The following is a 13,452-nucleotide window of genomic DNA, read 5'->3' on the forward strand; positions in this document are numbered from 1 at the left end:
CTCTATCACGGTTTTTCAAAATAAGAGTGGACATGACACACAATTGGCCAGTGGTGGGATGTAACGAAGTACAAGTACTTCGTTACTGTACTTAAGTACATTTTTCATGTATCTGTACTTTACTTAAGTAGAGATAAACATGGGTACTTTTGACTTTTACTTCACTACATTTTCCATTAAGTAGCTGTACTTTCTACTACACTACATTTCTATAATGCGTTGCGTTACAAGTTACATTCATGTCACATTGTGTTTTTTGATTTGTTCATTAGTTTGAAAGTAACCAATGGTGAGAGGGGAATTGGTTCATTGAACCAACCAAATTAGGCAGGTAACGTTAGACCCGCCTTCAGAAAGAGCTGGGTCAGTGACGTTTACGACCTGTGTGCTCCCACAGCACCTGGCTCTAACACACCCAAAATGGATTCCATCTCTGAGAGTCAGCAGGAAGATACGTGCCACCCATGGCCTTATTTAAAAAATCTCTGAGTTAACCGGTTCAAAAAACAACTCGTGGAGATTCCGGTGTCAACTTTGCCTCCCCCGAAACCATGAACTCCTGTCTTTCAAAAATTTGCCGTCAAATCTGAAAAAACACATTGAGGTAAGTAAAGTTGCTAAATGTTTCCTGACTTTTGCATGTGAAATTAATTTAGGTTAGTGAAGTCTTACGTAACCTTAACTAGCTTCTTGTTCAACTGTACCGCTAACAAGTAAACACAATTAAATAATTATAATCTAGCATGAACTGGCAACATGCATGTTGTTAACACAGTGTCGTCTTAGTCATGCGTGTTTGCTTGGACGCTAAATAACATGAGCAGCAGTGTTTGTTGCTTGTGTGGCTAGGAGCTCATTAGCCCCATGCTTATTCATAAGATGATATACAGTATTATAGAATGACAGGATTAACACCGTGATAATTACTTTACAGCAGTGGTCTCAAACTGATCCGTGAAAGAGCTGCTGTGGCAGCAGATTTTTGCTCCAATTAAGCAAGTGGACATCTGAAATGGCTGTATGAAGACGGTTTAGTTCAGGGGTCTGCAACCTGCGGCTCTGGAGCCACATGCGGCTCTTTGGTTCCTCTGCAGCGGCCCTTTCAGGCTTTGACCAAAACTAACATAAAACTGAATTTTATTGGTTATACAAACTACAAAAAAGGATGAGTTCAAACAGTTTTCCTGTCATTTATTTTGCAAATATGTGAACACTGGTGCGAGTACAAGGAGAAACATACTTTAACTTGATGCTTTATTTCTTTATATGAAGAACTGTCTGCATAGTTTATAGATTTTTTTTATTTAAAAAAGATGGTAAAAACTGATTTTTTTTCCCCTCCTTCTTTAAAAGAATCTGTTTTTTTTTTTACTTTAAATGTTAAAAATCATTAGATATTTGTTTGCTTTATAATGTCACCCCTACTGGCCATAAAAGCCAGGGGAACTGCTCGCTGAGAGGCAGCAGCTCTACCAGTTGCGCCACCGTGCTGCCACGGTTCAGTGTTCAGTAAAATGGAACACTGTAATTTTGTAATGTATTACAGAAAATATACATAAGGTACGAATACTTAATGGTATTGTAGACCATTGCATTAGGTAATACATTCAGCAAGTAATTTTACTTTTAATACTTTAAGTATTTTTAAAAGCAAATACTTTTTACTTTTACTTAAGTAAAAACATTAATGTGGTACTTCTACTTTTACTAGTGTACATTTTTGTCTGTTTATTTGTACTTTTACTTAAGTACAGTGTTTGAGTACTTTCTTCACCACTGCAATTGACTGAGTGATGGATGAGCCACATGACTGGCATGGAATCTTTACTTAAAATGAATAATTTTAAATTATTTAGCACCTGCTGCATGTTTGTGCAGCCTACAGCTGCAGAAAAAGCTTCCGCATGTCTTATCTTCGCTCTGCAGCAGAGAAGTGTGTGTCCACTAGTCATGTCCAATCTTATTTTGAAAAACTGCGATAGAGCAAGTCCACGAAAAATGAACCGCAAAGTAGTGAGGGATTACTGTACAACTATTTTGTAGTTACTCAACCTGCTATTGATGGCTTGGTGTAATCAATCATAGGTAGTTAAAATGTATTGGCTGAAATTTCTGTCAGTTATCTGCATTTCAGCATTAGTTCAACATCTTTCCTGGTTTAGGTTTTATTATAATGAAAGATTTCAATCAATGAAAAAAAGAAATGCCTTTAAATTCCAATTGTCAAATATTAATACAGTATATTGCACCAGTCTTTTTCAGAAATAGTAAGTTTTACAAGAAAAGCTTTAAATTATGGACTGACTGAATTTGTCGATTGTTTTCATGGTCACATTCTTCCATTGTTTCAGCTGAACCAGGACTTTTTATTTCCTTACTTTTACGTAGTTTGGTGCAGCTCTTACCGTCCTCCTCATTCCAGATAACGTTTGAGATGCAGAAGGTGGCAGCAAGCTGCAGCTTCACATTCGAATGTCCCTGTGGGAACAGAGGATGTAATGAATAACAAAATCACACTATTTCCAAATTACCATATGTGTATGCACACACACTGTCTCTGTCTGTCTGTCTATCTACCTATCCGCCTATCTATCTATATACACAGTATATATTTTTATACATAGTGTGGCTATTTTGTATTTTGACATAGCAACCTAATTTCGATAGTGACCTATGTTATGTCTAGACGCTGCCACACACTGAAATGGAAGTAATCACGTAGCCTATTTTTTAAGTTATTTGGCTCAAATTATTTACATTTATACAATATACACATATACAATTTCTTCAGTTTCTTACTGCAAGACATTACTGCTTTTACTGTGCCACTAATAATATCAGTATTTATTTTCACAACTTTTACTTAGATCTTGAAGCAGTAGTTTCTTTTTGAACAATTTATTCAAACCAAACACATTTTCTACCAACTATTCCTGACAGGAACAGTTTTCAATGAAGACCCTTCTTCCTAATTAATTTTGTTTATAAAGAACAGCTTAACATTAAACATGTATTTAACTCAAAATGAAACAAAAGAAAACCAGAGTTACACAGTACCATGTAGTATTTGATTTTTTGAAGCATGTCATCATTGGTCATGATTAGCTCCTTGGCTGTGGTGCCGTCTGCAATGTTGGCGAGAATACACATTGTCTAAAAGACAAAGAAAAGTGCTTCATCAGTGCTTTCATTTGAACTTTGTGATTCTGAACAAAAGGCTCAGCTGCTCACAGCATCTCTTCCATGTGCTTCCATTTCTGAAGATGCACACCACAGCTGGATGAGCATCCATGAAAAAAAACCTTATATCAGATAGAGAGCCTATGACCACATGTACAGATGGTCAAAGCTCTCTGCAGCACAGCAACAAGATGAATCTGAAAATAATCTGTGTGAGGTGGAGTGACCACTCACCTGTTCCTTGACCTCAATGCTATGCTCTGCTTCCAGGATAAGAGTCACTGCCTGCATTATCTGCTTCCCATGAGAGCTCATGATCTGGTCAATGTGCTGTCAACATAAAGCATTCATTGAAAAATATTTCACATTCAGCACAATGTGGGTCATGGAGAAATCAAGACTGGCTTCAGTTTTTCTTTTTGTGTGACACTATTGAGTATTGACTGCAGTGTAGCTTATAAACATCCTGAAAAAGGTGCGACACAAATGCAACACTTGAATATCAGGAAAGATTATTTCCAAACATCAAACATGGTGAACTTGTTGTAACTTACTACATTTATGGATCACATTTAACTGTTTGATTAAAAGAAAATAATTAAATGTTATAGTTGTGTTTTCCAGTGAGGGCCGCCAGGGGGCGCTAATGGGTCTTCAGAAAGCTGGAGAGGAGAAGGAAAAAAAGAAGCAAATATATATATTTTTTTAATTAAAATGATTATTTTTTTAAATTACTGTAAATAAATTGAATCGATTTTTCAATAATTATTTTAAAATATATTTTATATAATATATTGAAATATTTTTCACCATGCTCATCTTTCTGATTGGCTGCCAGTCAAATGTGTCAAGCTGCTTTACTCTTCAAGCAAAGCAAGGACGAAATGAAGATGTTTCTAAAAGGACCGAAGGAACTGACCAGCAGCCCTGCTGTGGTGGAAACTGCTGCAAACCAAAAAAAACAACAACCAAAGAACTCGTGGCCAGCTAAAATTCAAAGGTATGAGGAAGCATACATTAAGTATGGCTTTACAGTCATACAGAAATATGGCCATGATTGCTCGAAACGTGTCATCTGTCTGGAGACCCTCGTAAACAAGTGTTGAAAACCTTCAAAACTTCAGCTCCACTTGAGTGGAGTGTTTAAAACATGTTAGTTAATAACATTTTTATGCTCAGCAGCTGTAATAATTAATTGAATATAGTGAATAAAAGTTAAAACATTTGAAAAGTTGATGTTTCTTTACATATTTTGCAACATTGTGGGTTTGTGATGGGGGCCTCGGCCAGAAGCTAATGCTGTTTGGGGGGGGCCATGGCATAGAAAAGTTTGGGAACCCCTGCTATAGTTGACTCTCAGAAACAATATTTTTGTGTTAACCAGTTAAGCCAGCATGAAATTCAACACATTTGTATTTATTCCACCTTAACTGCATCAGTGATAAATGTTTGAATGAAAGGACGGCCAAGGCAAATAAAAAACTGTTGGAATGGGGTTTGTCCGTTTTCATGTGTGTGAATCACATGCAGATTAAATTAAATAGTTGCTCTCTGCAGCACCAGCCCTCTAAAGCTAAACCTGTGATGAAGATGCAATCTTCTTTTAATCTACTTTTTTCATTTACATATTTATACATTTTTAGTACCAGTCATACCAAACCATGTGGTAAAATACAGTTATTTGCCATCAATGTTGAATATAGATTCCATCACAAGGTGATTAGTAAATAAGTTTTTATTTTTTTTCTCCCTTAAAGCAGGGGTGTCCAAACACTTTCATATGCAAGTCAAAACTATCAACATGAAAGGACTCGTGGGCCACAAAAATGTGAATTTAACTCTTAACGTGAACAACATTTTGAAGAAACGACAAAAGTTTACTAATTTTGGAGTTTTAAATTGTAGATCTAAAACATTAAAAGCCTCATAAACACTAAGATAATTTATTTTTATTAAAAAGGGTTTATTTGATTCGTTAGGTCTATGTTTGTTTGTTTTTGTGTGTTTGGAAAGTCCATTTTAGTCTGTTCTCAGCAATAAAAGCATAATTTGAGTAAGAGTCCTTTAAAAAGGGGGTTGATCTGCCTTTTGGACCATGGACGGCCCAAAAGGCTGATCGACCTTTTGAAACATCATCCAGCTGTCAGTCGCTACAACAGATTCAAGGAAGGTTTGATAAAGATGATACCACGTTATATTCATTAAAAATGTCTAGTTTCCCTCTTGATTACCGTATTTTCCACCGTACACGTCACTCCACCTCATAAGTCGCATCAGTCCATATTTGTCTAATAAAGTGGAAAAATCCATAAATATGTTGCTTCGCCGTATACGTCGCTTCTATTATGCGTCACTGCTGACGTGCTGCGTTTGTTACGCGTCACCGTTGACAACCCGAAAATGTGGGCCGGTGTTGTGCCAAAAATCGATGGGCTGCCAAATAGCAGCCGTGGGAGCATGCACGGGAGGTCTTTAACACGAATTTAACAAAATTAACACTTTAAAACAATTATTTGTTTGCTCAAAATTATAGTAAATGTGTGTCTCAGTGTCACATTTGCTTAATAAGTGCACTTTTAACGGACAAATCAGCTGCATTTCAAAAGCCGATAAGCGGAAGTGACCGTGTGCACGCGACAAGTCGCTGTGCAAATTTAACAAGATAAACACCTAAAAACAATTACTTGTTTGCTCGAAATTATAGCAAATGTGTGGCTCAGTTTAACTTTTCCTTAAAAATGCACTTTAATGTTCAAATCAGCTGAATTTCAAATATAGTAGGTCTGAAACGATTCCTCAAATAATTCTTGGACCTCGATTACAAAAAATCCTCGAGGCAAATTTATCTTCCTCAAAGCTTCGTTAAACTTTTCAGAGCACTGTGGTCTAGCCAGGTTTTTGTGTTACACAAAGCTACCGCTTCTGATAGCGCGTATGTGCTAAGTTTGCAGCTATGGAGGGAAATAGAGAGAATGTTTCTTAGAAGAGCCCGAAAACAACAAAAACGGTCAAGTTTGGGAACATGTTAGGCTAAACAGAAAAGACAACACAGTGAAATGCATCCACTGCAAAGCATAACTGAAGTAACCACAACAGCACGTCGTCGATGTTGCAGCATCTGAAGAGAAAACACCCGCTGTAGCATCAAACTCGTCCGCAGCTGCAACAGTTATGTTCTTCTGCAAAATACGTGAACCTAAATATGTGATAATCTGTCATGTTATACATGTAAAACGAGACATCTTTTTGCTAACGTTACATCTACTGACTAATCATAGTGGATACCTGGCAGGGTCTGTACGTTGCGTGAGGAAAAAACTGCAGGACTTGATGCAAGTTTGTTAATTATGAAAGTAGCAACAGACTGACGGCATGAGCTGAAACACATTTATTTATTGCTGTACTTCCATCCTGACTTAAATGAGATATTTAGGATGAATATTTTAAGTGTAAATGAGTTAGTAGGATCTTTTTCTGCTTGCTACAGCTGTTTATGACTTAAACTGGGATTAATCTGCATTTATGATTTATTACTACTGTCATATGTTTATAGCTAAGCACTCAAGACTACACAGTATGCAGAACTCAATGTACAAACTCAAACTTTTACATTGTCCATCTTACTTATTCAAATTCTAACAGATTCCATTCAATTTTCCAATCCATAAAAATTATTTTATAGCATTTAGATTTTTCTGTGATGTATAAAAATAATTCAGTGACAGAGGGTTTTAATTAAAGGATCCTCAAGCCTCACACATAAATAAAAGCTTAAAATGCATAAATCAAATACAACTGACATACTAAAGTTACTTTGATTGCAACAGGGTCATCAGAAAGTGTAGATTACCCCTTAACAATATTAAATAATTTTATAATATCCAACGAAGTACACTTGAAAATTTATTAAGGAATAACAATGAACAAATAATTTTATTCTTCTTCTTTTCAGTAAATGGCAAAGTCATATTGTTGGACAGCTTCGTACAAAGGGCTCCAGGATGTTGGGTTGTGGAAGCAGCTGAGTTCACAAACAGCATTTTAAATATGATCATCACAGGCATGCAGCAGCTGTCCGTGGTGGAAGATGAAGGATCCAGAAGATCATCTCCACCTTCAATCCAAATGATGTCCTTCCTTCCAGATCCTACTTTGTAAATTCCATTCAGTTTTCCAATCCATAAAAATTATTTTACAGCATTTAGATTTTTATGTGATGTTTAAAAATAATTCAACTTAAGCAATAAAATATTTAAAAAAAAAAAAAAAAAAAAAGGAATTAAATGGGTTGTTTATTTAAAAAAAAAATTTTTTTCATGTATTTGTATTACTCATAAAATGAGTACGGTAATTACTGCAGAACCTTATTTATTTATTTTTTTTTAATTACTCGACCAATCGCCAGAATAATCTTTAGATTACTCAAATACTAAAATAATTGTTTACAACAGCCCTAAAAAATAGTTTTGCTGCTGAGGTCCTCCAGGAGCGCACAGAGGGAGTAAAAAAAAAAAGGGAGGAGGAAAGCTGCTTGTTTCTTCAAAATTTAACAAGAAAAGCACCGAAACAATTATTTGTTTGCTCGAAATTATAGCGAAGGTGTGTCTCAGTCTAACATTTGCTTAATAAATGCACTTTAATGGTCAAATTAGCTGCATTTCGCCAGGGCAGTGCAGCTGGGTTAACTTGCTCCAAGCAGCGAGCAGAACGAAGGTGAAGGTTATATGGCAAGCCGATTGTGTCATTAATAGCTGGTGAAGATTCTCAGTCATCCAGGACATGGTAACTTGAAAAAAGTTCAAGAAAAAAAACAAAGTATAAAGTATAATAAATAAAGTCCAGTTGTTTTTTGTCTTGAACTTTTTTGAATTTGTCATTATAGCCACGTTTACCAATTACATGATACAACGGCATACCTTACTGCTATTACTCTGCTGCCGTGTAATGGCTGAACGTGGTACAGTTCTTTTTATTTAAAAAAATTTTTTCAGTCAGAATGAATGAAAACAGTCATATATCATCCAAAAATTGGTTTATAAATATGGGGAAAAAAATCCATAAATACATCACTTTGGCCTATAAGTTGCAGGGCATGCAAATTATGCAAAAAACTGACTTATAGGCAGAAAAATACGGTATTTTATCAAATGCAGTATTTAGCCAAGTTTTATGAAGCATTATCCAAAAGTCTTCATTCTGGTAGAAGTCAGTAAAGGTTTTTGGTGTTTTGTATCATGAAGTGAAAATAAAAAGATCATAGCTAAAGGTTTGTATTTTGCTTAATATTGCTCATTTTGAGCAGATAGTTTTCCGTCCATTTTGCTGTACCAACTAATTTGCAGAAAGTCTGCATTGACCTCTTAAGCCTGCTGGCCAAAATGATACCATTCTTAAACTGCAGTTGTGGGCCACACAAAATCACTCCAAGGGCCGCAAATGGCCCTCGGGTCACATTTTGTACACCTGTGCCTTAAGGGCTTTTGAGGTTATAAAATTCCTTTTTAAAAAGCTTCTCGGCAGCTTCTCAGCTATAATGACACAAATGACAAAAAAATAAGCATTATGTGTAGCACTGTTTAATGTGTGTGTTTGTGTGTGCGCGTGTTCTCACTGGGCGTGTTGACAACAGGTTGCGCAGCAATCCAAGGGTTTTCATCAGCACATTGGTGTCCGGGTCAGAAAGCAGACGGAACAGTTGGTCTGTGCCCAAACATTGAACGATCTCCACCTTTACTTTCTGATCTGCCTGGAACGCCATGTTCTTAAACACACACAAAGGTTCTGTTTTTAAGGCTGTTTCTGGCGGTGGGACTCGGCTTTTTTTTTTGTTTGTTTTAACAGGGTAATGTAAAACCTGGGTAATTATAATTTTAGGTGTAAATATAGAAAGGTGAAAATATTAACAGATGAAAAGACATTTAAACATTCAAGCTTGAAATAAAAGTCAAAACTTGTTGGAAAATGGGTTGTTAAAACAAAACAACAAAATAGTTTTCTCACCATCAGGGCCCAGATCCCATTTAACCTCAGAGCATGACTGCCACTCTGAGTCAGACTGCATAGTAACTCAATCACCCCCGACTCCAGAATGGGCTTCAGTCACATGCAAAACAACAAGTTTCAATATTCAATGTTACACATTATGGATTTTATGTTTTTAAGACATTAACCTTCTCTGTCTCTGATTGAGTCTGATTTTTCAGCACCTTTCAACATTATTCCTTCAAAGGGCATTTTAGGTTTTTAAAGTTTGACTAACGATGAGCTGAAAGCATTGACCTTGAATTAATTGAAAACAAGTGTGAACTCATTTTGACAAGTAGTATGCCGATGTCCTCCATCAGAGGGATTTGAATAGTGAATGTTTGTAGTTTTTGAGATGAGTGTTTTACTGGACGGCAGCACGGTGGCGCAACTGGTAGAGCTGCTGCCTCTCAGCGAGCAGGTCCTTGGTTCAAACCCCGGTCCAGGGGCCTTTCTGGGTGGAGTTTGCATGTTCTCTCTGTGCATGCGTGGGTTTTCTCCGGGTACTCCGGTTTCCTCCCATAGACCAAAAACATGCATGTTAGGCTGATTGGTAACTCTAAAATTGTCCCTAGGTGTGAGTGAGAGAGTGAATGGTTGTTTGTGTCGTTTGTCTCTATGTGGCCCTGTGATGGACTTGCGACCCATCCAGGGTGTACCTCGCCCCTCGCACAGTGATTGCTGGACATGGGCACCAGCGACACCCGTGACCCAAAATGGAATAAGCAGGTAAAGATAATGGATGGATGTTTTACTGGACTTGAATTGAACAGAAAAAACAATTTTTTTTTTGGTGCAAGACATTCAGGTGTGTGGAAGTTACATCATATTGGAACAGAGTTTGTTTTATGCTTGTCCGAGGTGGTGCAGAATGATGAATCCTGGAAATCTGGGAGCAACTTTATTCACCACCAGGTACAACGGCAGAGCCAGGGTATGGCCAATGAGAGACCTGGCCACCATAGATTATTTTTTGGCCACACCATGAACTACCTCAATTATTTGAGGACATTGTACTTGGAAGCATCATAAAAAGTAGGAGGCATAGTTTCCTCAAATGATATTGACATGGAAACACAATTTCTGATCTGGACCATTCTAATCTTCTCCTTGAAACCCCACCTCATCATGGTGGAAGAGTTTGAGCACCTGAATAATCTTAGGAACTAGGGTCTCCCAAGGCAGCCTCTGCTCCTAGGTGACAGGCTGGACAAAGAGCGATACCAAAGACTAATATGGTCAGACAAAATCAAGTACCTCAGTGTCCCTTGCCCGGATGTGGGTTACTGTGGTCCCAACCTAGAGCCAAGCCTTGGAGAGGGGCTCATCAGCAAGCGCATGGTGACCAGGTCTCTACTCATGGGGTCTGGTGGGGCTCAGCCCGAATGAGCAACATGGGGGTGCCTTCCTGTGGAACCACCACCTGCAGGTGGGGTCATACGAGTCGGGTGCCAAGTGCCACTGGTTGTAGCCGAAGGCTCGGGCCTAGGCACTTTGACTCTGGCTTACCAAAGCTGGCTCTTGGGACATGGAAGGTCAACACTCTGGTGGGGAAGGAGCCTGAGCTTGTGCCTGAGGTTGAGAGGTACTGACTAGATATAGCTGGGCTCACCTTGATGCACAGCATTGGCTCTGGAACCAATCTCCTTGAGAGGGGCTGGACCTTATTCTACTCTGGAGTTGCCCACGGTGAGAAGTGCCGAGCTGGTGTGGGTCTACTGTTAGCCCCCTGACTTGATGCTTGTGTGTTAGTTTTCCCCAGTAGATGAGAGAGTAGCTTACTTGCACCTACAGGTGGGGGAATGAGCACCGGCGGTTGTTTGTGCATATGCTCCAAACTGCAGTTCAGTGTACCCAGTCTTCTTGAAGTCATTAGCGAGGGTGATGGAACGTGTTTCAGCTGGGAATTCCTTTATTCTGCTGGGGGACTTCAACGTCCAAGTGGGTAATGACAGTGTAACCTGGAAAGGTGTGACTGGGAGGCCATCAAGCTGAAGGAGGAGTCCAGTCGGGCCTTGTTGGCTTGTAGGACTCCAGAGGCAGCTAAGGAGTATGGGCAAGCCAAGCAGGCTGCAGCCTTGGCTGTTGATGAGGCAAAGGGAGGAGTTTGGTAAGGCCTTAGATAAAGACTCTCGATCAGGTCTGAGGAAATTCTGGCAAATCCTCAGGCGGCTGAAGCTGGGAAAGCAGCATTTTACCAACATTGTTAGTGAATGTAGGGTGCTGTTGACCTTAACCAGTGGCACCATCCTGAGGTGGAAGGAATACTTCTCTGACTTTCTTAACCCCTTGAAGGAAGCTGAGTCGGGGGACTTCGAGGTTGGTCTGTCCATCATCGGGGCTGAGGTCACCTGAGGTGGATGAGATTTTCCCTGAGTTCCTTGAGGAGCTGGATGTTGAAAGAGTGTCTTGGTTGACACACCTTTGCAACATTGCATGGACATTGGGGGCAGTGCTACTGTATTGGCAGACTGGTGGTGGTTCCCCTCTTAAAAAACGGGGCCGGAGGGTGTGTTCCAATTTTAGGGGCATCACTATCCTTAACCTCACCATAAGGGCTATCCAAGAACCTTGGAGAAACATGTCCGATCGATGGTCAAACCTCAAATTCAGGAGGAACAATGCGAGTTTCGTCCTGGCTGTGGAAAACACTTGACCAGCTCTTTACACTCAAGGAGGTTGTCTCCAGATCAGGTTGGTAAAAATTATGCTTTGTTTTCAGTGAAACAAGTGTGGTCTGACATGAAGGGTTTTTTTTTTGTTTTTTTTTTTTACAATTTTCTTCCCCCCCCCAATAAAACTATACTCCTGCAACACAACAATTTCTGTTTATTTATTTTTATTTTTTTTTACTGATTTGGATATACATACTACTGAGCTACTGCAGCATGGTGCATCCACTACTACCCTGATTTCAATCAAGGCAACAGAAGTATGGTGTTCTGAGCTGTGGAGCGTCCGATTCCTCAGCCTACAGGCATGTGAAAATGCTTTTTGTACTCAACGTTTACTTGTACAAGTGTTGTTGCGCTTTACATCCAAACTAAAACAATTTTTTCGGACAAAATGAGAGGCGGAATAGCAAAAAGGAAAGCTTTACTTTCCTTGTTGATAATTCTTAAGATAGGATGCTTTCCTATCTTATCACAACACTCAAAGCCCTTTACACTACAATCTGTGCCCTCATTTACCCATTCACACAGCACTCTACTAGATCTAAAGCTAATTGAACAAATCATTCTAAAGAGACTGATCAATGCTTTATCACATTCATACACTGATGAGACACATGTCGGAGGCAATGAGGGGTTCAGTGTTTGGCCCAGGGACACTTCGGCATGTGACGGCTGGTGGAGTCAAACCCCCAACTCTTGCATTGAAGGACAATTGCTCTAACCACTCAGCCACAGCCGTCCCGTGTGCAGAAGGATGCAAAGAAGACTGTTGGAGTCAGCCTCCCTACCATCACAGACATCTACACCTCCAGATGCAGGAAGAGGGCCATCTGCATCATGAAGGACCCCACTCACCCAGCACACACTTTTTGCCCTGCTCCCCTCAGGAGCATTAAGTGTAGAACCACTAGACTGAGGAACAGCTTCTACCCTGAGGCTGTTAAGACTCATGAATCTCTAACCAGGATAATCACTGTGAAAAAAAAAAAAATCACATCATGCTGCTGATCTGTTTCATGTTGCAGTGTTCATTCATACTCATCTGCTCACACAGATTCATGTTCGTACTGCTGTCCAGCGTATTGTTTTTGTACTACTACTACTTAGCGTATTTTTGGTTTAACGTTTTTCTTAGTTCATAGCTTAGATCTTATTACCGTTTTTCTTTTACATGATGTACTTTTGTTGGATGTAACTGGGACCCTGTGTACACATTTTCATTCCACCACATGTGGTGCATATGACAAATAAAGAAACTTTGACTTTTTTTTTTAAACTTTGATCCTTTTCACCAATATTCTTGCTCGATATAGGAGATTGAGACAAAGTGAAGTTTGAATACGATCTGCTGGCCTCCACAAAAAAACAAACTGAAATAAACTACATTATTTTAGTACTGTTTATACCTCTGGTAAAAACATAGAAACAGTTGGGAAGCTTTAATTCTTAACAACAAAGTCCATGCTCAATAATCCAGGTAGACAATCCAACATTTTTCAGTCAGGTCATCTGGACAGTTTCCTTCCGGATCGAAGGTGAAACGTTTCAGCACAAAAAAAAAAAAAAAAAAAAA

General features: G+C 38.9%; 1 protein-coding gene across 1 annotated transcript in view; it reads right to left on the bottom strand.

Annotated features, from left to right (window-relative positions):
* Positions 1-13,452, bottom strand: part of armc8 (armadillo repeat containing 8) — a 77,236-nt gene that overhangs the window by 782 nt on the left and 63,002 nt on the right. Inside the window, exons 16-20 of the mRNA XM_037686613.1 lie at positions 9,181-9,273; positions 8,792-8,941; positions 3,415-3,510; positions 3,058-3,153; positions 2,406-2,478 (exon numbers count right to left, since the gene is read on the bottom strand). Of these exons, the coding sequence (XP_037542541.1) occupies positions 2,406-2,478; positions 3,058-3,153; positions 3,415-3,510; positions 8,792-8,941; positions 9,181-9,273 (508 nt within the window). The remainder of the gene's footprint in view (positions 1-2,405; positions 2,479-3,057; positions 3,154-3,414; positions 3,511-8,791; positions 8,942-9,180; positions 9,274-13,452) is intronic.

The sequence above is a fragment of the Nematolebias whitei genome, chromosome 13 (genome assembly GCF_014905685.2).
Source record: "Nematolebias whitei isolate Nwh7 chromosome 13, NemWhi1, whole genome shotgun sequence".
NCBI lineage: Eukaryota > Metazoa > Chordata > Actinopteri > Cyprinodontiformes > Rivulidae > Nematolebias > Nematolebias whitei.